The sequence below is a fragment of the Mobula hypostoma genome, chromosome 2 (genome assembly GCF_963921235.1).
Source record: "Mobula hypostoma chromosome 2, sMobHyp1.1, whole genome shotgun sequence".
In the NCBI taxonomy this organism is placed as follows: domain Eukaryota; kingdom Metazoa; phylum Chordata; class Chondrichthyes; order Myliobatiformes; family Myliobatidae; genus Mobula; species Mobula hypostoma.
In genome coordinates, this window is record NC_086098.1 from 176303929 (window position 1) to 176331791 (window position 27863).

The following is a 27863-nucleotide window of genomic DNA, read 5'->3' on the forward strand; positions in this document are numbered from 1 at the left end:
GTTGTAGATGGGTCATATTCATGGTGACCAGTGGTGTGCCTCAGGGATCTGTTCTGGGACCCTTACTCTTCGTGATTTTTATAAATGACCTGGTTGAGAAAGTGGAGGGATGGGTTAGTAAATTTGCTGATGACACAAAGGTTGGGGGGTGTTGTGGATAGTGTGGAGGGCTGTCAGAGGTTACAGCGGGAGATCAATAGGATGCAAAACTGGGCTGAGAAGTGGCAGATGGAGTTCAACCCAGATAAGTGTGAGGTGGTTCCTTTTGATAGGTCAAGTATGATGGCAGAATATAGTATTAATGGTAAGACTCTTGGCAGTGTGGAGGATCAGAGTCCATTGGACACTCAAAGCAAGTTGACTCTGGTTTAGAAGGCATATGGTGTGTTGGCCTTCATCACTCGTGGGATTGAGTTTAGGAGCGGAGAGGTAATGTTGCAGCTATACAGTTGGCCCTCCGTATCTGTGGATTCAACCAACCGTGGATCGGGAAAACCTGGAAGTTCTCTCTCCAGCACTCGTTGTTTAAGCATTGTTTGCCTCGCGTCTCATCCGGTCGCTACTTGTGTTGTGTACACCCTTTGTTTCTGTGAAAAAATGGCTCCTAAAAAGCAATTAACCAACCGCGGATCGAAAATACTGTACCAGTATCCCCCACTATCCAAAAGTAGAGCGTTCCTGTGAAACCTTTTGTAAGCCAAAATGGCGTAAAGCGAAGAAGCAATTACCATTAATTTATGAGAAAAATTTTTGAGCATTCCCAGACCCAAAAAATAACCTACCAAATCATACCAAATAACAGACAAAACCTGAAATAACACTAACATATAGTAAAAGCAGAAATGATATGCTACTAGCAGAGCCAATAGTAACATCGGCAACTTTCAAGATTCTTTCTTTCTGCGTGAAAATAGTACGAAAGGTGAACGCAGGCAAGTTCAACGCATGCACAATGTCTTTATTTTGTTCACCACGATCGAAACGCTTAATTACGTCCAGTTTTACGCTAAGCGTTACACCCTTACGGGCTCTCTTAGGCTTTCCTGATACCTAACGGATGCACAAAATAAATCGAGATAAAGCACTCTCACTCTTGGGGTGTGCGCTGCCTCTATAACGGCTCGCTGCAAAACAAACGATGAATGCTATTTTCGCTTTTCGTAACACCCTTACGAACTCTCTTAGGCTTCCTTATAAGGGATTTGAGCATCCGCAAATTTTGGTATCCGTGGGAGGTCCCGGAACCAATCCCCTGCGGATACGGAGGGCCAACTGTATAGGATTCTGGTCAGACCCCATTTGGAGTACTGTGCTCAGTTCTGGTCACCTCACTACAGGAAGGATGTGGAAACTATAGAAAGGGTGCAGAGGAGATTTACAAGGATGTTGCCTGGATTGGGGAGCATGCCTTATGAGAATAGGTTGAGTGAACTCGGCCTCTTCTCCTTGGAGTGACGGAGAATGAGAGGTGACCTGATAGAGGTGTATAAGGTGATGAGAGGCATTGATCGTGTGGATAGTCGGAGGCTTTTTCCCAGGGCTGAAATGGCTAACACGAGAGGGCACAGTTTTAAGGTGCTTGGAAGAGGGTACAGAGGAGAAATCGGGGTAAGTTTTTTATGCAGAGAGTGGTGAGTGCGTGGAATGGGCTGCCGGCATCAGTGGTGGAGGCAGATATGATAAGGTCTTTTAAGAGACTCCTGGATAGGTGCATGGAGCTTAGAAAAATAGAGGGCTGTGGCTAACCCTAGGTTATTTCTATAGTATGGACATGTTTGGTACAGCTTTGTGGGCTGAAAGGCCTGTATTGTGCAGTAGGCTTTCTATGTTTGTACCTACAGGGATTGTTGCCACAAGAAAGCAGCATCCATTGTCAAGGACCTCCACCATCCAAGCTATGCTCTCTTCAAACTGCTGCCATGGTGGGGGGGGGGGTGGGGGCAAAGGAGCGTTGAGTACCAAACCTCCAAGTTCAGGAATAGTGATTACCACTCCTGAATCAGAGTGGATAACTTCAATCAGCTCAACTCTGAACTGATGCCATAACCAATTTTTTTACATTTGCACAGGTTTTCTTCTTTTGCACATTGGTTGTATTTGCTTTAGTGCAGTTTTTGATTGACTTTATTGTTTTTTTTGTTCTACTGTAAATGCCCACAAGAAAATGAATCGCATGGTCATATATTGTACTTGGATAATAAATTTATTTTAAATGAAGCAATGTGTCATGCAAGCATGGATGGGCTTGTGTGTTACTACACCAACCAGTGCAGTTGATACGAATAATCTCGTGCAGGGAATAGTTAGGGGAAATGCAATTAAGGCTGTTGCTGCCTGTGAAATTTCTTTGTCCCTCATGGTTAAGAACTGAAAATGAACAATGACATGTTTGAGTTACAACCATCGGGGAGGAAAGACAGGAGCCAGTAAACTCAATGATTCACAAACAGCTTCTTCCTCCTCTGCCATCAGATTTCTGAATGGTCCGTGTGCACTATCTTCCTCCTCCTCTTTGAGCTGTTTGCTTATCTTTGTAACTAATAATAATTTTTGTTTTTGCGCTATACTGCTGCCAGAAAGCAATAAATTTCACATCATATCAGATTCTGTGGTCTAAGAGGTTGACAAATTCTCAGAGCTGGATCCAACTAACACTGAAGATGTCAGTGATAATAAATCCAATTCTGAGTTTGTAACCACTGTTTGACATAAAACACAGATATTAAAGTAGAACGATCAAGTTTGATAGCATAATTAAAAGCCTTAGAATTTGCAAGATATTATCTCTTAGGCTATTTATTTTTCTGTGGACTGTAGATATACTTTCACTTGTAGATGTGATTCAGCTCCAGAGAGATGACTAGGTGCAAATTACCAGAAGAAATCTATGAATTTTGTTTTGTGTGGTGATCTTTTTCAACATTGAGTTAAAAATGCTGGAAATTTGAAATTAAAAAAAAATCAAGGGCTATAAATACTGGGCAGGCCAGTATTTACATAGAAGGAATCCCTTGATATTTCAGGTTAATGTTCCTTCAGTGTATTAACTCATTTTTGATCTCAGCCCAGACACTGATTGCCTTGCTGAATTTTCCTGTATTTTTAAAATTTTTTTTATGAGTTTACAGTCTGAGGTTATGTTGAACTTTTAAATCAAATCAAGTTTAATTATCATTCAAACCATACATGGCTACAGCTGAACAAGATTGCATTCCTCTTTTAAAGTTTCATTGAATGATTAGTCGCTCTCACGTTGGTTGTTATCTCTTCTCTGCACCTTTCCCACCCCCTCCCCACTCTCTATGTAGGAAGACCATCGTGCACCGCGGAAGAAAGCTGAGCAGTGCATCAGAGTTAATGCAGGAGAACTCATTCATGTCAGTACTGCTGAAGTAGAGCTACCTGGTAAGAAAGTAAATTGTACAGTAATGATTTCAAGCAGAGCGACCTCCTAAGTGCTTACCTGCTGTACCTGTGTGAACAGTTTAATGTTGGAATGGTCATGCATTGATGTTCTGGGCTTGACATTTTATATTTCATGTGTGGCAATTTTTCTACATGGCCAAATGTTGCAAGGCGGTTCTTAGTTGATAGCAAACAAAATTGGACATTGAACTATAAGACCATATGACTAAAAGCTTCAAAATCGGGTTTAATATCACTGGCGTATATCATGAAATTTGTTAACTTTGTGTCAGCAGTACAATGCAATGCATAATAGGAAAGGGGGGAAAAACCCCTAAATTACAGTGTACATGTGTATGTGGAAAAATAGAAATAAATGAAAATAGTGAGGTAGTGTTCATGCGTTCAATATCCGTTCAGAAATCTGATGGCACAGATGAAGCTGTTCCTGAATCATTGAGTAGGTGCCTTTAGGCTTCTGTACCTCATTCCTGATGGTAGCAATGAGAAGAAGGCATGTCCTGGGGTGATGGAGGTTCTTATTGATGGAAGCCACCTTTCTGAGGCACCGCTCCCTGAGGATGGCCTGGATATTGCGGAGGCAAGTGCCCATGATGGATCTGACTAAGTCGGCATTCTGCAGCTTATATCAATCCCATACCAGATGGTGATGCAGCCAGTTAAAATGCTCTCCACAGTACATCTGTAGGAAATTGCGAGTGTTTTAGGTGACATACCAAATCACTTCAAACTCCCAATGAAATTTAGCCACTGTCCTTCCGCCTTTCTAGCTGCATCAGTATGTTAGGTCCAGGTTAGATCCTCAGAGATTTTGACACCCAACAATTTGAAATTGCTCACTTCTTCCATTTCTGATCCCTCTATGAGGACTGGTGTAAGTTCCATAATATATAGGTATCCGTTAGTCTCATGAGTCCATGGATTTGCGCCTTGGAAAGTTTCCAGGATGCAGGCCTGGGCAAGGTTGTATGGAAGACTGGCAGTTGCCCATGCTGCAAGTCTCCCCTCTCCAAGCCACCGATGTTGTCCAAGGGAAGGGCATTAGGATCCATACAGCTTGGCACCGGTGTTGTTACAGAGCAATGTGTGGTTAAGTGCCCTGCTCAAGGACACAACACGCTGCCTCAGCCAAGGCTCAAACTAGCAACCTTCAGATCACTAGATGAACGCCTTAACCACTTGGCCACGTGCCAACACTAGTTCCATAATATACAGGAGCATAATTAGGTCATTTGGCCCATCAAATCTGCTCTACCATTTCATGGCTGATCTATTTTTCCTCTAAGCCCCAACCTTCTGCTCCCTACCCCTCCTGTATCCCTTCATGCCCTGACCAATCAAGAATCTATCAACCTCTACCTTAAATAATAATACAGACTTGTCCTCCACAGCTACCTGTGGCAACTAATTCCACAGAGTCACCACTCTCTGTCCTCTCTGGTCTTAGACTCTCCCACCATAGGAAACATCCTCTCTATATCCCCTCGATCAAAGTCCTTCACTATTTGATAGATTTCAGTGTGGTCATCCCTCAATCTTCTGGTTTCCAGTGAATACAGGCCCAGAGCCATCAAACGGTCTTCCTATGACAAGCCATTGAAACCTGGAATCTTTTTCATGAACCCTCTTTGAGCCCTCCCCCGTTTCAGAACATCGTTTCTAAAATAGGGGCCCACAACTGCTCATAATACTCCAAGTAAGGCCTCACCAGTGCTTTATAAGACATGACATCTTTTTATATTCTAGTCCTCTTGAAATGAATGCATTTGCCTTTCTTACCACAGACTCAACTTGCAAATTAACCTTCAGGGAATTCTGCACAAGGACTCCAAGTCCCTTTGCACCTCAGTTTTTTTTGTATTTTCTCTCCATTTAGAAAATAGTCAACCTTTTATTTCTTCTACCATACACTTCCTGCCACTGTATTCCATCTGTCATTTCTTTGCCCATTCTCCTAATCTGTCTCAGTCCTTCTGTAGCCTCTCTACTTCCTCAAAACTACCTGCCCCTCCACCTATCTTCATATCATCTGCAAACTTGGCAACAAAGCCATCAATTCTGTCATCCAAATTATATTACATAAAAAGAATCGTTCCTAACACAGACCCAGGTGGAACACCCTAGCTGAGGTTCCCGTTATTCCCATTCTTGTTATTTCGTTGAAGAATTCCAACAGATTTGTTAGGCAAGAGTTTCCCTTGAGGAAAACATGCTGACTATGGCCTATTTTATCATGTACCTCAAAGTACTCCAGAACCACATCCTTAACAATTGACTCTAATATTTTCCCATCCACTGAGGTCAGACTAACTGGCCTATAATTTCCTTTCTTCTATTTCTCTCCCTTCTTGATGTATGGAGTGATATTTGTAATTTTCCATTCTTCCAGAACCATTCCAGGATCTAGTGATTCTTGAAAGATCATTACTAATGCTTGCACAATCTCTTTAGCCACCTCTTTCAGAACCCTGGGGTGTACACCATCTGGTTCAGTTGAATTATCTAACTTCATACCTTTCAGTTTCCCAAGAACCTTCTCCCTCGTAATGGTAACTTCACACACTTCATGACCTCTGACACCTGGAACTTCCACGGTACTGCAAGTGTCTAACACAGTGAAGGCTGGTGCAAAATACTTATTCAGTTCATCAGCCATTTCCTTGCCCCTCGTCTCAGCCTTTCTGAAGTCCTGTTCTTTGATCTTAGTGACATTGAGTGCAAGATTGTTGCTGCGACACCGCTCAACTGGTTGGTATATCTTGCTGCTGTATGCCCTTTCATCGTAATCTGAAATTCTGCCAGTTGGAGCTTATAAGAGGTGGAAGGGTGGTCTGAAGAATTTGAGGCAATGCCAGAGTTTAGTGGTTTTGCAGCTCTAGAGATAATTCAATTTGGTAATGTTTAAGAGGCTTAAAAACTTAAATCATCCAAAACTTTATAATACAATTCAGGAGACACTAGATTTCATTCTGACATCTTTCCCACTCTCTCCGCTCCCTCACGGCTCTATAACTCCCTCACGTGGACCCACTTATCACCTACCAGCACTTGCTCTACCCCTTTCCTCCACCATTTTATACTGGCAATCTCCACTCTTTCTTTCAGGCTAGATGAACGGTCTCAATCTGATTTGTCGACTGTCCATTTCTTTCAAAAATGCTGTCTGATCTACTGAATTCCAAAAGCACTTCGTGCATCAGTACGATTCAGTTCAGTTTTGATAGGCTTTTATCATCTAGATCGGATCTGACCTTGCAAGCTTGTGCACACACTCTAGGCTGACTCTTTAACACAGGACTGAAGAGACTGCTGCATTGTCAGAGGTGGCAGTCTTGCTGCACTATTAAACCAAGGCCTTGCTTCCTGCTCAACTGGATTGTAAATATTCTGCTGTGTAGTCCGTAGTCTGGATGTAGGGTGTAAGTTGAATCAGGAGTTAAAATTGGCATGTCGCAAAGGTAATGCTACAGTTGTTATGGGGGATTTCAATATGCAGGTAGACTGGAGGAAACAGGTTGATACTGGACCCCAAGAAAGGGAGTTTGCGGAGTCCCTCCCAGATGGATTCTTAGAACAGCTTGTACTGGAGCCTACCGGAGAGAACGCAATTCTAGATTTAGTGTTGTGCAATGAACCGGATTTGATCAGGGACCTCGAGGTAAAGGAGCCATTAGGAGGTAGTGACCATAATATGATAAGTTTTAATCTACAAATTGAGAGGGAGAAGGGAAACTCAGAAGTGTCAGTATTACAGTTGAACAAAGGGAACTATGGGGCTATGAGGGAGGAGCTGGCCAAAGTTCAATGGAACAATACCCTAGCAGGGATGACAGTGGAACAGCAATGACAAGTGTTTCTGGGAATAATGTGGAAGGTGCAGGATCAGTTTGTTCCAAAGAGGAAGAAAGATCCTAAGGGGAGTAAGGGGAGGCCGTGGCTGACAAGGGAAGTAATAGACAGTACAAAAATAAAAGAGAAGAAGTATAACATAGCAAAGATGAATGGGAAGCTGGAGGATTGGGAAACTTTTAAAGAGCAACAGAAGGTAACTAAAAAGCCAATACGCAGAGAAAAAATGAGGTACGAGGGTAAACTAGCCAAGAATATAAAGGAGGATAGTAAAAGCTTCTTTAGGTATGTGAAAAGGAAAAAAAATAGTTAAGACCAAAATTGGGCCCTTGAAGACAGAAACGGGTGAATTTATTATGGGGAACAAGGAAATGGCAGATGAGTTGAACAGGTACTTTGAATCTGTCTTCACCAGGGAAGACACAAACAATCTCCCAGATGTAATAGTGGCCAAAGGACCTAGGGTAATGGATGAATTGAAGGAAATTTATATTAGGCAGGAAATGATGTTGGATAGACTGTTGGGTCTGAAGGCTGATAAGTCCCCGGGACCTGATGGTCTGCATCCCAGGATACTTAAGGAGGTGGCTTTAGAAATCGTGGACGCATTAGTAATCATTTTCCAATGTTCTGTAGATTCAGGATCAGTTCCTGTGGATTGGAGGGTGGCTAATGTAGTCCCTCTCTTCAAGAAGGGAGGAAGAGAGAAAACAGGGAATTATAGACCGGCTAGCCTGACGGTGGTGGGAAAGATGCTGGAGTCAATTATAAAAGATGAAATTACGACACATCTGGATAGCAGTAACAGGATCGGTCCGAGTCAGCATGGATTTACGAAGGGGAAATCGTGCTTGACTAATCTTCTGGAATTTTTTGAGGATATAACTATGAAAATGGACAAGGGAGAGCCAGTGGATGTAGTGTACTTGGACTTTCAGAAAGCCTTTGATAAAATCCCACATAGGAGATTAGTGGGCAAAATTAGGGCACATGGTATTGGGGGCAGAGTACTGACATGGATTGAAAATTGGCTGGCTGACAGAAAACAAAGAGCGATCAACGGGTCCCTTTCGGAATGGCAGGCGGTGACCAGTGGGGTACCGCAGGGTTCAGTGCTGGGACCGCAGCTGTTTACAATATATATTAATGATTTAGATGAGGGAATTAAAAGTAGCATTAGCAAATTTGCTGATGATACAAAGCTGGGTGGCAGTGTGAAATGTGAGGAGGATGTTATGAGAATGCAGGGTGACTTGGACAGGCTGAGTGAGTGGGCAAATGCATGGCAGATGCAGTTTAATGTGGATAAATGTGAGGTTATCCACTTTGGTGGTAAGAATGGGAAGGCAGATTATTATCTAAATGGAGTCAAGTTAGGAAAAGGGGAAGTACAACGAGATCTAGGTGTTCTTGTACATCAGTCACTGAAAGCAAGCATGCAAGTACAGCAGGCAGTGAAGAAAGCTAATGGCATGCTGGCCTTCATAACAAGGGGAATTGAGTATAAGAGCAAAGAGGTCCTTCTGCAGCTGTACAGGGCCCTGGTGAGACCACACCTGGAGTATTTTGTGCAGTTTTGGTCTCCAAATTTGAGGAAGGACATTCTTGCTATTGAGGGAATGCAGCGTAGGTTCACAAGGTTAATTCCCGGGATGGCGGGACTGTCATATGTTGAAAGATTGGAGCGACTGGGCTTGTATACTCTGGAATTTAGAAGGCTGAGAGGGGATCTTATTGAAACATATAAGATTATTAAGGGATTGGACACGTTGGAGGCAGGAAGCATGTTCCTGCTGATGGGTGAGTTCAGAACATGAGGCCACAGTTTAAGAATAAGGGATAGGCCATTTAGAACGGAGTTGAGGAAAAACTTTTTCACCCAGAGAGTGGTGGATATATGGAATGCTCTGCCCCAGAAGGCTGTGGAGGCCAAGTCTCTGGATGCTTTCAAGAAAGAGATGGATAGAGCTCTTAAAGATAGCGGAATCAAAGGTTATGGGGATAAGGCAGGAACTGGATACTGATTGTGGATGATCAGCCATGATCACAGTGAATGGCGGTGCTGGCTTGAAGGGCCAAATGGCCTACTCCTGCACCTATTGTCTGTTGTCTATTGTGTAGTTTGAACAGGTAGGATTGGTTCTTCTGGTAAACTGGCCTATATTAATGCATGAACTCGTATCACCAATACATCATTGTTTGATCATACAGCTTCACTCACCTCAACACTGAACTGATTTTCAAGGGCTCTACAACTCGTGTTCCACACACGCACACTTATTTATTATATGATATACGTATTTACAGTTTGTTTTCTTTTGCACATTGGTTGTTGTATGTGTGTAGTTTCTCATTGATTCATTTGTATTTGTTTGTATCTGCTGTGAATGCCCATAAAAAAAAATCTCAATAGAATATGGTGACACATATATATACTTTGATAATAAATGTACTTGTGTCTCATTGTTGTGAGGCTTCGTATGTAACTTGTTTTTTTTTCCCCACTTCAGTTAGTGCACTTCAAAGTGATAATATCATCTATGTTCTGTGATACCCTTTGGGAGGTATCTCACTATTTTGGTCTCTTTTTGCACTACCTATTCAAAAATTTTTTTCATCATAACTCATAGTAATTTTTATAGTGTGCTGCACTGCTGCAAAGCAACAAATTTTGGGACATATTTTAGTGATAAAACTGATTCTGAAGCATCCTTTTCTAGAGAGATGGTTGATATTCAAAGTGTTGTTTGGGTGCATTCTGGAGTTGTGGTATATAGCAAAAACTAATTTTAACAGCAGCCAGTCTTCAGACCTGAACATGGATTGTAGATTCAATTTAAAATGCAGCTCTGAACAATGGCCTTCCATTTCATCGCAGAAACCTGCATATGCATGAATGTGGCCAAGAGTTAGCAGGGATTAACATTCATTTTGGGTGTCTGGAGTGTGAGTGTAAAGGTGTTTGAAAACTTTGTAATTCAAAGGAATCATTGTAGGTACGTTGTAACCATAGAATTGTCCTGTTGTTACCTTTGATCTTTAGCAGATAATGCCGTGTAATGTTGGGTCGAGCGGGCCTCTTCTCCCAAGAGTGTCTCAATATGATGCCTGTTGCTTGTTTGTGCTGAACACTAGCTTTGGTATCTCTCTGGTGACTTTGTTCATGTCACAACAGTATAATTACGTATTTTTTATTATGTGACTATAGGTCCACAGTAATATACCACTTTAATGTGATTATTCAAGATGGACTACATTTAACCCAATACTAACAATCTGCTCCCATTTTATGCATGATTTGTTTTTCTGTTGTTTGCTCCAGATTTTGCCTTGTGGAAAATTTTCTTTTAATCCTCCTTTTGTCTTTTGTGAACCCGCCTGGATGATGTACCACAGTCTAGAAAGTGGGGAGTAGGGGTGCCTAAGCAGTGTAGCGGTTAGTGTGACACTATTACAGCCCGGGGTGTCGGAGTTCTGAGCTCATTTCTGGCGCCATCGGTAAGGAGTTTCTACATTCTCCAAAGATGTACCGGTTAGTAGGTTAATTGGTCATTGTAAATTGTCCTGTGATCAGACTAGGGTTAAATTGGGGGATTGCTGGGCGGTTTGGCTTGTTGGGCTAGAAGGGCCTACTCCAAGCTGTACCTCTAAATAAAATAAAGAAAAATGTATTCAGAATCTGAGTAGGTTGCATATCTTTCTTTCTTTCTTTTTAAATCTTTTTATTGAGTAAGTATACAAAAAAGGTAAGCCATATAAACATTAATACAATGTTAAAGTATAATAAAATTCCAAAAGATATCAATACCAAAAAGAAATTACTACAAACAATGTAATTTAAACATAAGAAACCAAGATAACATAATAGTATACTAAATTTTATATATATCAATGGAAAAAAAAAGAAAAAAAAACCCCCCCAAAAAAAAACCCACCGTGCAGCTAACTAAAAGCAAAGCAAAGCAATGGGCTAACTTGAAACCAAACAGAGTTAAACTTAAAATCACGTCCTCAATCCCGACCTCCATTAAAAACAGTGAAAAAAAAAACAAGAAGGGTAAATATTACATTAAATGAAAATATCGAATAAAAGGTCCCCAAATCTGTTCAAATTTAAATGAAGAATCATAAAGGTTACTTCTAATTTTCTCCAAATTCAAACATAAAATCGTCTGAGAAAACCAAAAAAAGGTAGTTGGAGCATTAAGCTCTTTCCAATGTTGTAAAATACATCTTTTCGCCATTAAAGTAAGAAATGCAATCATTCTACGGGCTGAAGGGGAGAGATTACTAGAAATTTTAGGTAGTCCAAAGATAGCAGTAATAGGGTGAGGAGGAGATATCTATATTTAATACCTTAGAAATAATATTGAAAATATCTCTCCAAAAAGTTTCCAAAGCAGGGCAAGACCAAAACATATGAGTTAAAGAGGCTATCTGCCCCGAACATCTATCACAGAAAGGATTAATATGCGAGTAAAAACGCGCTAACTTATCTTTGGACATATGTGCTCTATGAACCACTTTAAATTGAATTAGGGAATGTTTAGCACAAATAGAGGAAGTATTAACTAATTGTAAAATCTGCCCCCAATCATCCACAGAAATGGTAAGCCCCAATTCCTGTTCCCAATCTACCCTAATCTTATCAAATGGAGCTTTCCTAAGTTTCATAATAATATTATAAATCATAGCCGATGCACCTTTCTGACATGGATTAAGGTTAATTATCGAATCTAAAATATATGTAGGAGGAAGCATTGGAAAGGAAGAAAGTATAGTACTTAGGAAATTTCTAACTTGTAAATATCTAAAAAAATGTATTCTTGATAAGTTATATTTATTAGATAATTGTTCAAAAGACATAAGGGAAGTAGGTTGCATATCAGGATGCATTTAAATTCTGTGTGTGATAAATGTCACATATCAACTCGAATATTGAACTAGTTTCCTTCTCACTCTTTAGAGTGTGGCATATTTTCCCATGTTAATTCTTCCCATGTTAATTCTTCCCTGATGAGTTGACAAAAGACATCAGAAGCACTATCTGAGAAATTTCTGGTGTAAACAACAGGAAAACAAGTAATGTATAGCAACACACAAAATGCTGGAGGAGCTCAGCAGGCTAGGCTGGGAAAGAGTAAACAGTCAACATTTCGGGCTGAGACCCTTCAGCAGGACTGGAAAGAAAGAAGAGAAGTTGGTAAGAAGGTTGTGTTGGTTTGGATTTTCAGCATCTGCAGATTTTCTCGGAGAGCAGATTGTTAGTCAACACACATAAAAGTTGCTGGTGAACGCAGCAGGCCAGGCAGCATCTCTAGGAAGAGGTGCAGTCGACGTTTCAGGCAGAGACCCTTCGTCAGGACTAACTGAAGGAAGAGTGAGTAAGGGATTTGAAAGTTGGAGGGGGAGGGGGAGATCCAAAATGATAGGAGAAGACAGGAGGGGGAGGGATGGAGCCAAGAGCTGGACAGGTGATAGGCAAAAGGGATACGAGAGGATCATGGGACAGGAGGTCCAGGAAGAAAGACAAGGGGGGGGGGACCCAGAGGATGGGCAAGAGGTATATTCAGAGGGACAGAGGGAGAAAAAGGAGAGTGAGAGAAAGAATGTGTGTATAAAAATAAGTAACAGATGGGGTACGAGGGGGAGGTGGGGCATTAGCGGAAGTTAGAGAAGTCGATGTTCATGCCATCAGGTTGGAGGCTACCCAGACGGAATATAAGATGTTGTTCCTCCAACCTGAGTGTGGCTTCATCTTTACAGTAGAGGAGGCCGTGGGTAGACATGTCAGAATGGGAATGGGATGTGGAATTAAAATGTGTGGCCACTGGGAGATCCTGCTTTCTCTGGTGGACAGAGCGTAGGTGTTCAGCAAAGCGGTCTCCCAGTCTGCGTCGGGTCTCGCCAATATATAAAAGGTCACATCGGGAGCACCGGACGCAGTATATCACCCCAGCCGACTCACAGGTGAAGTGTTGCCTCACCTGGAAGGACTGTTTGGGGCCCTGAATGGTGGTAAGGGAGGAAGTGTAAGGGCATGTGTAGCACTTGTTCCACTTACACGGATAAGTGCCAGGAGGGAAATCAGTGGGGAGGGATGGGGGGGACGAATGAACAAGGAAGTCGCATAGGGAGCAATCCCTGCAGAATGCAGAGAGGGGAGGTAGGGAAAGATGTGCTTAGTGGTGGGATCCCGTTGGAGGTGGCGGAAGTTACGGAGAATAATATGTTGGACCCGGAGGCTGGTGGGGTGGTAGGTGAGGACCAGGGGAACCCTATTCCTAGTGGGGTGGCGGGAGGATGGAGTGAGAGCAGATGTACGTGAAATGGTGGGCATGCGTTTAAGAGCAGAGTTGATAGTGGAGCAAGGGAAGCCCCTTTCTTTAAAAAAGGAAGACATCTCCCTCGTCCTAGAATGAAAAGCCTCATACTGAGAGCAGATGCGGCGGAGACGGAGGAATTGCGAGAAGGGGATGGTGTTTTTGCAAGAGACAGGGTGAGAAGAGGAATAGTCCAGATAGCTGTGAGAGTCAGTAGGCTTATAGTAGACATCAGTGGATAAGCTGTCTCCAGAGACAGAGACAGAAAGATCTAGAAAGGGGAGGGAGGTGTCGGAAATGGACCAGGTAAACTTGAGGGCAGGGTGAAAGTTGGAGGCAAAGTTAATAAAGTCAACGAGCTCTGCATGCATGCAGGAAGCAGCGCCAATGCAGTCGTCGATGTAGCGAAGGAAAAGTGGGGGACAGATACCAGAATAGGCACGGAACATAGATTGTTCCACAAAGCCAACAAAAAGGCAGGCATAGCTAGGACCCATACGGGTGCCCATAGCTACACCTTTAGTTTGGAAGAAGTGGGAGGAGCCAAAGGAGAAATTATTAAGAGTAAGGACTAATTCCGCCAGACGGAGCAGAGTGGTGGTAGAGGGGAACTGATTAGGTCTGGAATCCAAAAAGAAGCGGAGAGCTTTGAGACCTTCCTGATGGGGGATGGAAGTATATAGGGACTGGACATCCATGGTGAAAATAAAGCGGTGGGGGCCAGGGTACTTAAAATCATCGAAAAGTTGAAGAGCGTGAGAAGTGTGACGAACATAGGTAGGAAGGGATTGAACAAGGGGGAATAAAACCGTGTCGAGGTATGCAGAAACGAGTTTGGTGGGGCAGGAGTAAGCTGAGACAATAGGTCGGCCAGGACAGGCAGGTTTGTGGATCTTGGGTAGAAGGTAGAAACGGGAAGTGCGAGGTGTGGGAACTATAAGGTTGGTAGCAGTGGATGGGAGATCCCCTGAGCGGATAAAGTCGGTGATGGTGTGGGAGACAATGGCCTGGTGATCCTTAGTGGGGTCACAATCGAGGGGTAAATAAGAGGAGGTATCCGCTTAGGAGGAATAATCTATGTTCCGTGCCTATTCTGGTATCTGTCCCCCACTTTTCCTTCGCTACATCGACGACTGCATTGGCGCTGCTTCCTGCACGCATGCAGAGCTCGTTGACTTTATTAACTTTGCCTCCAACTTTCACCCTGCCCTCAAGTTTACCTGGTCCATTTCCGACACCTCCCTCCCCTTTCTAGATCTTTCTGTCTCTGTCTCTGGAGACAGCTTATCCACTGATGTCTACTATAAGCCTACTGATTCTCACAGCTATCTGGACTATTCCTCTTCTCACCCTGTCTCTTGCAAAAACGCCATCCCCTTCTCGCAATTCCTCTCTCTCCGCCGCATCTGCTCTCAGGATGAGGCTTTTCATTCTAGGACGAGGGAGATGTCTTCCTTTTTTAAAGAAAGGGGCTTCCCTTCCTCCACTATCAACTCTGCTCTTAAACGCATCTCCCCCATTTCACGTACATCTGCCTCCACTCCATCCTCCCGCCACCCCACTAGGAATAGGGTTCCCCTGGTCCTCACCTACCACCCCACCAGCCTCCGGGTCCAACATATTATTCTCCGTAACTTCCGCCACCTCCAATGGGATCCCACCACTAAGCACATCTTTCCCTACCCCCTCTCTCTGCATTCCGCAGGGATCGCTCCCTATGCGACTCCCTTGTTCATTCGTCCCCCCCATCCCTCCCCACTGATCTCCCTCCTGGCACTTATCCGTGTAAGCGGAACAAGTGCTACACATGCCCTTACACTTCCTCCCTTACCACCATTCAGGGCCCCAAACAGTCCTTCCAGGTGAGGCAACACTTCACCTGTGAGTCGGCTGGGGTGATATACTGTGTCTGGTGCTCCCGATGTGGCCTTTTATATATTGGCGAGACCCGACGCAGACTGGGAGACTGCTTTGCTGAACACCTACGCTCTGTCCACCAGAGAAAGCAGGATCTCCCAGTGGCCACACATTTTAATTCCACATCCCATGCCCATTCTGACATGTCTATCCACGGCCTCCTCTACTGTAAAGGTTGGAGGAACAACACCTTATATTCCGTCTGGGTAGGCTCCAACCTGATGGCATGAACATCGACTTCTCTAACTTCCGCTAATGCCCCACCTCCCCCTCGTACCCCATCTGTTACTTATTTTTATGCATACATTCTTTCTCTCACTCTCCTTTTTCTCCCTCTGTCCCTCTGAATATACCCCTTGCCCATTCTCTGGGTTCCCCCCCCTTGTCTTTCTTCCTGGACCTCCTGTCCCATGATCCTCTCGTATCCCTTTTGCCTATCACCTGTCCAGCTCTTGGCTCCATCCCTCCCCCTCCTGTCTTCTCCTATCATTTTGGATCTCCCCCTCCCCCTCCAACTTTCAAATCCCTTACTCACTCTTCCTTCAGTTAGTCCTGACGAAGGGTCTCTGCCTGAAATGTCGACTGCACCTCTTCCTGTAGATGCTGCTTGGCCTGCTGCGTTCACCAGCAACTTTGATGTATGTTGCTTGAATTTCCAGCATCTGCAGAATTCCTGTAGATTGTTAGTCAATTGATCTTGGATAAAATGTAGTCTATCTTGAATAATCACATTAAATTGGTTTATTGCTGTGGACCCATACTCGCATTATAGAAAGTTCATAATTATACCTAAAAAGTCAATCATCTCTCTAATGAGAATGGAAATTATAATTGCATCTTTCAAGAGCTTCAGAATCGTATATGCATAAGATTCTGAATTGGTGCATTATAAACATGAAATGTCTGTGGTTTGACCTTATTGTGTAATCATCTTGGCAGATCCAGAAAATGGAAGCACTTACCAGCGTGGAGTTCCATCCGAACATAACAGTACGTCTCAGCAAAGATCGAGAAAGTCGAAATCAAATGAAGCTTCAGCATCATTTGTCTCATCCATTTCCATCCCAGGCCACGGAAAGAATTCTTCCACCCACACTTCCGACGCTCTTACGCCAACCAACCCTCGTCTGTCTGAAAATCTGGCTCTTGAGGTTGGATCAATGGTGGAGGTTCAATTACCTAATAATGCTGTTGTCTTTGGAGTTATTAGGTGGATTGGTACACCAGAAGGGAACAGACATCAGTTTGCAGGAATTGAATTGGTACGTTTATGTAGATGTTTCCTTCTGAACATGTGCTTGTACGTAGTTTACTAATTTGTAAGGATGTCAAAATGCTTGGTGACTCATTTTACCAAATAGCTTGCTTAATCTTCTGGCATACTCCTCATCGTAACGATCATTATGTGCTGTGTCGTATGACATGAGCGATCATGGTCTATCCATGACTGTGATTGTTCTTGGCAATTTTTTCCACAAAAGTGGTTTGCCATTGCCTTCTGGGCAGTGTCTTTACAAGATGGGTGACCCTGACTATTATCAATACTCTTCAGAGATTGTCTGTTGTCAGTGGTCGCATAACCAGGACTTGTGATATGCACCAGCTGCTCATACGACCATCCACCATCTGCTCCCATGGCTTTATGTGACCCTGATCGGGGGGAATGGTGCGCTAAGCAGGTGCTGCACCTTGCCCAAGGTGAACTGCAGGTATCTCCTTTGGTAGAGATGTATCTCCACACCATAATGCATCTGGCACACTCCTCATATTAAAAAAAAGAAAACTTGGATAAGCTTTTGCTTGAGAATATTTTGTGCATATTAGTACCTAACTTTATAAGCTAGAAGCATAAATGTATGATAGATGGAAGAAAAACAGAGAGATATGTAGGAGGGAAAGGTTAGGTTGATCTTAGAGTAGGAAAAAGCTTGGCACAAGCTATCTCCAGGAACTGCCTGGAAGACGTGTGCCTTCGGGGAGTGGCCCCAGAGATTACCTAGTTCCCTGACCATTTCGCCAACTGAAGCGTTATGGAAGGCTAAAACATCGAGACAGTAGGCAATGTGTGCTGCTAATGGAACAAGACCTCAGTACTCGGTCTCCCAGTCTCCCTCCAATACAGGGAGCTTGGAGAGGCGATGCGGAAGAGCGAGTTGCTGGTCTCTGCTTTCTTTGTTGGAGGAGCGGCCTCTCTCTCTCCCTCAATGGATGGAGAGAACGTGTCTGAGATTTGAAGTGCTAGGTTATGGACTGTAGTTATTGATGGCTCTAGATTAAGGTATTTTTGGGGGGCTTTTGCAATTGCTTGCTGAGTGGTGGAGGGTCAGTGCTTCTGGTGTAAGTAGGTAGAGGGGGTAGGATTGCTGCTTGTGCGGTGGGGCTTTGAGGTTCTGATGTTTCTATCATTCATTCCATGGGTTCCTAGTTTCATGGATGTCTGTGAAGAGTAAGAATTTCAGGTTGTGTACTGTATACTTTCTCTGATATTAAATTGAACAACATTGTGGGCTGAAGGGCCTCTACCATCCTATAATGTTCTGTGTTTTCTATTGTCAACTCACTCCAATATCATACTGTGCTGTTGCTGTCAACTTTTGTCCAATTTTTCTAGAAATAACTTCAGAAGCTGGCTTGTGACTTGTCAAGTGGTGGTATAGAACTTTTCAATTCCAAGATAGTGTACCATATAACACTTCATTGTTGGTTGAAGAAGCTGAGTCCATATTTGAGTGGGATTATTAACAGTCATTGTAATTTTTCCTAGTCAAAATGTAAAAATTTAGTTGAAAGTAGATCAATTAAGCATTACTTAAATTCTTCTCTGCAAGCGTTGAGAAAAGTACACTGTAGAAGCTTAACATTATGCATCAGGAAGTTGCTTTAATTTCCTGTCTTGAATTTGAAGTTTTCCTTTCCTTCTGCCTTATTTCCTGTTTTCTGCGAAGAAAGAATGAGTGGGCCTTTATTTGAGGGAGCTGAAGTCTAAATGTGCAATCATAGTACAGTAATTTATAATAATTTATAATAAATAGAACAGTCAATGTAACAGATCACACTATAATCAGCGTGAGTTAATCAGTTTTATGGCCTGGTGGAAGAAGCTGTCTTGGAGCCTGTTGGTCTTGCCTTTTATGCTGCGGTACTGTTTACTGGATGGTAGCAGCTGGATCAGTTTGTGGTTGGGGTGACCCAGGTCCCCAGTGATCCTTTGGGCCCTTTTTTCACACCTGTCTTTGTAAAGGTCCTGAGTCAATGGAAGTTCATAACTACAGAAGAGCTGGGCTGTCTGCACCCCTCTATGCAGAATCCTGCGATTAAGGGAGGTACAGTTCCCATTCCAGGGAGCAATGCAGCCAGTCAGGGTGCTCTCAATTGCCACTGTAGAGAATTCTTAAGATTTGGGGCCCCATACCAAACTTCCTCATCCATCTGAGGTGAAAGGGGCGCTGTTATGCCTTTTTCACCACACATCTGGTGTGTACAGACCACGTGAGGTCCTCAGTGATGTGGATGCTGAGGAACTTAAAGTTGTTTACCCTCTCAACCCCAGATCAATTGATGTCAATAGGAGTTAGCCCATCTCCATTCCTCCTGTAATCCACAACCAGCTCCTTTGTTTTTGCAACATTGAGGGAGAGTTTGTTTTCTTGACACCACTGTGACAGAGAGATAACTTCTTCCCTGTAGGCCACCTCGTTATTGTTTGAGATTAGGCCAATCAATGTAGTGTCATCAGCAGATGTCGAGCTGTGGGTGGCAACACAGTCATGGGTATATAGGGAGTAAAGGAGGGAACTTAGTACACACCCTGAGGGGCTCCCGTGTTGAATGGTGGAGGTCAAGAGGACAGTTCCTCTTCTGGGAGAATCTCTAGAATGAGAGACGTCTGATTGAGTGATCTAATGCTTTGCTGTTTACGATGGAGTTCAATGAGGTTTGAAGTGGAGTGTGCGGCCTGGAGACTGGGCGCGATCCCATGAATGACTACATTGCTCCCCTGCAATTGAGGTGTTGAGCAAGACTGAAGTCGATGAGGTTGAGAGTGGAGACCGATGGGTGTTCGGTGCCGCCTGCCTGCATTGGACTAGTCTTCCTCTCCTCTCACTGGCTGATGTTGGAGGAAAGTGCAGGACTCTTGGGATCCACATTGCTAGGATTGATCGGCGAGGCTGTGGACTCGTTTTGGAGGACTTTGCAGTTCTTCTTGCATGTGTTCCTAGATTCTGATGACTCTGCTGTTTTTGAGTGATTTGATCGGGGTGATCGATACAGACTGGGGTGCTTTGGCTAAGAATAACCATATGGCCTGCATTGGCAGCGGCGCTGCACTGAACTGAACTAAGCTGAATGTTACTGGTTTGATGTTTGATATTCTGTGCGTTGTTTGCTCACTTGCAGTTTGCGCAATTTGCTTTTTTTCACGTGTTAGGTGCTTGATATTTTCTTGAATGCGTTCCATGGCATTTCTTTGTTTCGTGGCTGACTGCAGGAGGATGACTCTCCTGAGTTCTATTCTGTATACATACGTTGATAATAAATATACTTTGAATCTTTAATAACTTGTCATCATCCACTTAAGACAGATAAAGTGATTGTCTCTTTGGCAGTAGTGACACTTCCTGAAAGGACAATAGCAGCAAAATGAATATTTTTAAGACAGAGGTCAATAGATTATTGACCAACAAGGGGGTGGAAGTGTAGACGGGAGTGTGATATTAATATCTTTTTAAATCACTTGTAGGACTATGAGCTAGAAAATGGCAGTGATGGAACATTTGAGAAAAATCGTTATTTTGAATGTGAACAGAACAAGGCAATGTTTATGCAACTTAGTCGTTGTAAACCAGATGCACGTTTTCTCACAAATGAACTGAAGGATGTACATAAAACGCCAGTTTTTACACCAGGTAAAATGCTATTCTTTGTTTGCCTTATTGGATGGATTCTTTAATTTATTTATTTAGCGATACAGCGAGAAATATCCCCTTTCAGCCCAATGAGCCACACCACTCAGCAACCCACCTACTTAACAGCTTGCTTAATCACAGGGTAATTTACATTAACCAATTAACCTACTAAATTCTCCTTTTGACTGTCTGGCCATTCTCCTCTGACCTCTTCTCATTATCAAGCAGTTTTCGCCCACAGGACATCACAGGATGCTTTTTATTTTTTGTACCATTCTCTGTAAACTCTAAAGACTTGTGCGTGGAAATCCCATCAATCAGTGATTTCTGAGATACTCAAACCAACCCATCTGGCACCAACAATCATTCCACAGTCAATTTCACTTGGATCACTTTTCTTCCCCATTCTGATGTTTGGTCTGAACAACTGAACCTCTTGACCATGTCTGCTTCTTTTATGCATTGAGTTATTGCACATAATTCGCTGATTAGATATTGGCATGGACTGTCTTCATTAGAAGTTCATGATCGGATGATATATTTTTTGTGTTGTGGCCTATTAAATTAGTCCCTACTATCTACTTAATGCTTGCTTCCCCCCCCCCCCGCCAGTGTTGTGTGGTGTTTAGATGTTGAAAAATGGACCAGTATGCAATCTACAGGAATTCTGCAGATGCTGGAAATTCAAGCAACACACATAAAAGTTGCAGGTGAACACAGCAGGCCAGGCAGCATCTATAGGAAGAGGTGCAGTCAACGTTTCAGGCCGAGACCCTTCGTCAGGACTTGGCCTGAAACGTCGACTGCACCTCTTCCTATAGATGCTGCCTGGCCTGCTGTGTTCACCAGCAACTTTTATGTGTGTTGCCAGTATGCAATCTACTAGATTACCAACTTAATTAAAATATGCATATGTCTGTGCTTAAAATATTATTTTATTCTGTTTAAATTGCAAGCAAAACTAATTCAAGATGATCTCACCATTGAAGAGGATGTTCCCCCAGTACATGAGGATGAAGTCCTGCATTTGATGGAAGGGAGAAGGAAAGGGATCCAAGGACATTACAATTCTTGTTATCTGGACTCCACAATTTTCAGGTTTGGCTCCTGTTTCTGGATTGAATCTGTTGCTCTGAAACTTTTCGAGTATAGAACATGGCAAAACACAGGAACAGGCCTTCAGCCCATAATTTTCTGACAGACCAGTTAAATTGGTAATCAAATGGCAACTCAGCCTACACAATGTCCATGTCCTTCCAGTTCTCTTGCATTCGTGTGCCTGTCTAAACGTGTCTTAAAAGTCTCTAATGTATCTGCCTCTACCACCATCCCAGGCTATACATTCCAGGCATCCACCACTCTCTAATATTTGGTACATGCCTCTTGCCTCACGTGCCTCTGATATCTCCTTTGAACTTACCCGCTCTCACGTTAAATGCATGCCCTATGGTATTAGATATTTCAGCCCAGGGAAAAAGGTACATTCTGTCTACTCTATGGCTCTTATCTTATAAACCTCTATCGGAGCTCCCCTCAGTCTCTGTTGCTCTAGAGAAAACAACCCAATTTTGTCCAACTTCTTGTTATAGCACATGCTCTCTAATCCATGCAGCATCCTGGTAAATCTCTTCTGCACCTTCTCCAAAGCCTCGACATCTTTCCTATAATAGGGTGATCAGAAACGTATGCAATACAGGTTTCCCCCACCATCCGAAGGTAGAGCGTTCCTGTGAAACGGTTCGTAAACCGAAATGTCTTAAAGCGAAGAAGCAGTTACCATTTATTTATATGGGAAAATTCTGTGAGCATTCGCAGACCCAAAAATAACCTACCAAATCATGCCAAATAACACATAAAACCTAAAATAACAGTAACATATAGTAAAAGCAGGAATGATATGATAAATACACAGCCTATATAAAGTAGAAATACTTCTCTACAACGATTGCCTGCACAGATCTCCATAGCGAAAATCTCACGCAAGCGCTCTCGGCAGAAGATCTCATGCAAGCGCTGTTGGCATAAACGCACTCTCCAGTAACCTTTGAACTATGAAGTTGCCAAATCTGCCAAATAACACATAAAAATACACAGCCTATATAAAGTAGAAATAATGTATGTACAGTATATCACTTACTGGAATTGGGAAAACAGCGCCGAGCACACTGATGATGGTGTGTTAGACTGAGTCGTCGCAGGCTGGGTGGTGCAGTGGCCCCCACCCTCGGGGCTGCCGACCCGATACATTCCCACGAAGAACGCAGCAGTAGCCGGGAGGCACACAGCACATCGTTAAGAAAAGAGCCGAAATAAACATGCCAATTAATTACATATTGGCGGCACCTAATTAATTAGCATTTTTATTTCGGCTTTTTTCTTAAAGATGTGCTGTGCGCCTCCTGGCTACCGCTGCGTTCTTCGCGAATGGGTACAGTATCTGTCCGGGGCCCGGGTGTTGGGGCGGTGGGACATGGGGATGTCATCTCATCGTCGATCAGGGCAGGCAGCTCATCTTCTCCTATGACTGCCCGCCTCGATGTGGAAAGTTGAGGTTCGTCGTCTGCTGTGGCTGATGTGGAAGACTTGCTTGACTGCTGAGCCTCGCACATTTTTCTATCATACAGTTGTTTGTAAGCACTCAAACCATCCTGCAAATATCCCCTAAACCTACGTACCCTTTCAAGATGGCGCATGTGCCAGTCGTGCATGCAGCCTGTTATAGCCGTTCCGACTAGTTTTCTTACTTTTTTCTTCTTACTTTTTTAACTTACGTTATTTGTTGTATTTTTTTTCCCACGGTAACGCGTTGAAGCTGCACCCTCTCTAACATGCTGGTGGAGAGAGTTTTATTTGGGTTTTTAGCGGTGAAAATAGTTACATTTGGACACATCTCGTTAGTGGGGCAGCAGTATGGTTGCATTGTTTATTCCAGGGACCAGCTGATTGCGCTTATGCCGCCCGGTTTAGCGAACAGAGCGGCGGACACCACTGCTGAAATCTGGCGGAAAACAGAGGATGCAGAGGGGGATCACAAAGGCGAGGAAAGAGGACCGGGTCGAGACAACAGAGACTTGTGGAGAAGAGGAGTTCGGTGGGTAATAAAATGGATGAGTTGACGGCGCTAGCCAGGAGTCAGAGAACATTTCGGGAGTGCACTGTTATGTGTTTTACCAAAACGGGGCTGCACGAGGACATACCCGATCAAAACTTTTCCATGGAGGGCTTCCAGACCATTTGGGCTGACCGGAAGTGCACTGAGAGCGGTAAGCGTAAAGGAGTTGGGGGCTTGCTGTTCTGGTTAACAACGGATGGTGCAATCCTGGTCATATTACGATCGAGGAACGTGTTTGTAGACCGGATATTGAACTTTTGCTGTTGGACTCTGGCCATATTCCACCGAGATACAACACTGGGCGTAATGGGAGGTTGTGCCTGCTGGTGGCCATCGAACTTTGCAGCTCCTCCTGTGGAGGGTCAGACACCCTGAGCCAATAGGCCGGTCCTGGACTTACCTCCATCTGGCATAGTTTGCAGATTGTTGTTTGATTGTTTGTGGTTTTTGTATTGTTATATTTATGCTGTATTCTTGGTTGCAGCTGTAACGAAACCCAATTTCCCTTGGGATCAATAAAGTATATCTATCTATCTGTCTGTCTAAGATTAAAGTCGTACTATCATTGCAGCGAAAATCTCACGCAGTTGCTTCACTTTCTGCATTCGGTTTCGATTGTTATCCCTTCCTCTTCCAATTGCATCAGCTCTTCATCTATCAGTTCTTGGTCATGGGATGCCAAAACCTCTTCAGCGTCATCTTTGTCAACTTCCACAAGCCAAACTCACTTTGTCCTTGCTTCGTTCACCACGATCGAAACGCTTAATTATGTCTAGTTTTACGCTAAGTGTAACACCCTTACTCTTTCAGGCTTTTCCGACACCTTAGAACTCATCTTGCTAACGGCTGCTCAATGCAACGTGTTTCAGCAGTGCCGTTCCGAATCCGGGACAGAGCAGCTGCTCGGGGGGCGCGCTGCCTTTTATTGCGCACTGATTTTTTCGTGTGCTGATTTTTTATCGCATGCTGCCTTTCTTCGTAACAGTGAAAACACCTTCTGAAAGCGAAAACAGGGTACTAATGTAGGTCTTTCGTAACAGTGAGGTTTCGTAAAGTGAACATTCGAAAAGCAGGGGACACCTGTACTCTAGATGAGGCTTAGCTAGACTTCTGTTCTTGTGAAAGCATTGATGCTATTGCAGACCCATTTTCTTTCCTTGAATCAGACAGCCGCATTTTAACCATTTACCCATACTTTGGGCAGATCATTCAGTGTTTGTGAATATCAGCCGCTTGTGACCACATGCATTAAAATCTTTGATAGGCATGAATGTGAGGGCGGGCCCTTGCTTTTCGTCAAATATTTTCAGTGCATGTAGATTTGTGTGTGTGCTGAGACAATCCCTGTGCTGTGTTGGGTCATGTTGATATGCAGTGGAAGTATTCAATAGGGAAGATGATGGGACAAGCAATATCACATGGGGCAGATGAACATCCAAGCTGGGCTAACAGAATCTCTGTTCTGTTCCATTTGCCAAAAAAACTGCAGCAATTAATATATCGAACTCCAGAGACCTGGTTTTGATCCTGACCTTGGGTGCTCTCTGTGTAGAGTTTGCATGTTCTCCCTGTATTTGTGGAGCTTTTCTCTTGGTGTTCCAGTTTCAAACAACACCCCAAACCTGTGCTGATGGGTTTAATGATTACTGTGTAAACGATTAAAAATCACCTTTGTTTGTCACATGTACGTTGAAACAGTGAAATGCATTGTTTGTGTCAGCAACCAGCCAGAAAGTGTCGCCACACTTCTGGTGCCAACATAGTATGCCCACAACTTACTTAACCCTAAACTCTACGCCTTTGAGATATGGGAGAAAGAAGAGTGCCCAGAGGAATTTCACATTGTTACAGTGGGGAGCTCCTTGCAGACAGCGGGAGAAAGTGAACTCTGATCACTGACGTTGTAAAACATTATGCTAAATTCTGCGCCACTGTGCACCCAATTACTCCTGGGAATTATCCATTGAAAAGTTTAAGGGGAACATGAGGAACTACTTCACTCAGTACCATGAGAGTGTGGAATCAGCTTTCCATGCAGACCCAATTTCAGCATTTAAGCCAAGTTTGGATAGGTACGTGGATGGTAGGGGTATGGACAGCTATGGTCCAGGAGCAGGTCGATGGGAGTAGGCAGTTTAAATGACTTCAGCATGGATTCGACGGGCTGAAGGGCCTGTTTCTGTGCTGTACTTCTCTATGAATATCAGTGGCAAAAGGATCAAGGCAAGGCAAGTTCATTTTTGTAGCACTTTTCAAACACAAGACAGTTTCAAAGAGCTTTACATAAAACAAGATGTAGAAATCAAACATTAAATTTCAAACAATATAAAGAGAATAAAACCACATGCAAAATTAAAGAAACAAAAGTTAGAGTGCAGGAGATTCTAATTAAAAGCTACAGGGAAAAGAAAAGTTTTAAGCCTCAATTTTAATGGGGCTTAAAATTGGGACAGACTTCAGATCCTCTGGAAGGTTATTCCAGATATGTGGAGTATAGTAACTAAAAGACGGTAAGCAGACCCAAGCCGGACAATTTGAGAATGCAGGAAGGTTCATAATGCAGCAAGAGTTTGGAGATGTATTTTGGCCCTAGATCAATCAGTGTTTTATAAATCAGTAATAGTATTTTCAAGTCAATCCTCTGGACAGGAAGCCAATGTAGTGATCGGAGAACTGGAGTGATGTATTCTACTTTCTTGGTCTTAGTGAGGACTCTGGCAGCAGCGTTCTGAATGAGCTGCAGCTGTCTGAGGGATTTTTACAGAGACCTGTGAAAACACCGTTACAGTAGTCAAGCCTACCAAAAATAAATGTATGGATGATTTTTCTGGATCTTTGAGCCCTTTGATCAAAGGAGACTTAATGGACATAGAATAAATTATAATGTTACAGGGAAATTGGGTGGAGTGGGGTGTGGGGTAAATTGATTTATTATTGCTACATGTATCAAGGTACAGTGAGAAACTTTGTGCATGCCATCCATATGGATAATTTCATCATGTCAGTACATTGAGGTAGTATGAAGGAAAAAACAGCTAGAAAATACAGAATAAAGTGTAACAGGTGCAGAGAAAGTGCAGCGTGGGCAGACATGACATGCAAGGCCATAATAATGTGCTATAGATTGTGAAGTCAAGATTCCATCTTCTTGTACTAGGGGACTGTTCAATAGTTTTATAACAGTGGGGTGGAAATTGTCTTTCAACCTGGTGGTACCAGCGTTCAGGCTTTTGTATCTTCTGCCTACACAAAATAATCTGCAGATGCTGGGGTCAAAGCAACACTCACAACACGCTGGAGGAACTCAGCAGGTCAGACAGCCTCCGTGGAAACGATCAGTCAACGTTTCGGGCCGAAACCCTTCGTCAGGACTGAAGAGGGAAGGGGCAGAGTCCCTATAAAGAAGGTGGGGGGAGGGTGGGAAGGAGAAGGCTGGTAGGTGCCAGGTGAAAAACCAGTAAGGGGAAAGATAAAGGGGTGGGGGAAGGGAGGCAGGGAGGGGGTAGGCAGGAAAGGTGAAGAAGGAATAGGGGAAAACACAATGGGTAGTAGAAGGAGGCGGAACCATGAGGGAGGTAGTAGGCAGCTGGGGGAGGGGGCAGAGTGACATAGGGATAGGGGAAGGGAGGGAGAGGGAATTACCAGAAGTTGGAGAATTCTATGTTCATACCAAGGGGCTGGAGACTACCTGGACGGTATATGAGGTGTTGCTCCTCCAACCTGAGTTTGACCTCATCATGGCAGTAGAGGAGGCTATGTATGGACATATCTGAATGGGAGTGGGAAGCAGAGTTGAAGTGGGTGGCTACTGGGAGATCCTGTCTGTTGTGGCGGACAGAGCGGAGGTGCTCGACGAAGTGGTCCCCCAATCTGTGTCGGGTTTCACTGATGTAGAGGCCGCACCGGGAGCACCGGATGCAATAGATGACCCCAACAGACTCACAAGTGAAGTGTTGCCTCACCTGGAAGGACTGTTTGGGGCCCTGAATGGTGGCAAGAGAAGAGGTGTAGGGACAGGTGTAGTACTTACACTTACAGGGATAAGTGCCAGGTGGGAGATCCGTGGGGAGGGACGTGTGGATCAGGGAGTTGCGGAGGGACTAATCCCTGCGGAAAGCGGAGAGGGGTGGAGAGGGAAAGATGTGCTTAGTGGTGGGGTCCTATTGAAAGTGGCGGAAGTTGCAGAGGATAATGTGCTGGATCCGGAGGGTGGTGGGGTAGTAGGCGAGGACAAGGGGAACTCTGTCCCCGTAGTGGTGACAGGAGGATGGGGTGAGGGCTGAAGTGCGGGAAATGGAGGAGATGCGGGTGAGGGCATCGTTGATGATG

At 43.7% G+C, this 27863-nt stretch overlaps 1 protein-coding gene across 2 annotated transcripts in view; it reads left to right on the top strand.

Annotated features, from left to right (window-relative positions):
- The window catches only part of cyldb (cylindromatosis (turban tumor syndrome), b), a 92603-nt gene that overhangs the window by 28701 nt on the left and 36039 nt on the right, over nucleotides 1–27863 (top strand). For both annotated transcript variants that reach the window (XM_063041139.1, XM_063041140.1), the window contains exons 3-6: nucleotides 3309–3405; nucleotides 16455–16777; nucleotides 20257–20422; nucleotides 21379–21520. In XM_063041139.1, the coding sequence (XP_062897209.1) occupies nucleotides 3309–3405; nucleotides 16455–16777; nucleotides 20257–20422; nucleotides 21379–21520 (728 nt within the window). The remainder of the gene's footprint in view (nucleotides 1–3308; nucleotides 3406–16454; nucleotides 16778–20256; nucleotides 20423–21378; nucleotides 21521–27863) is intronic.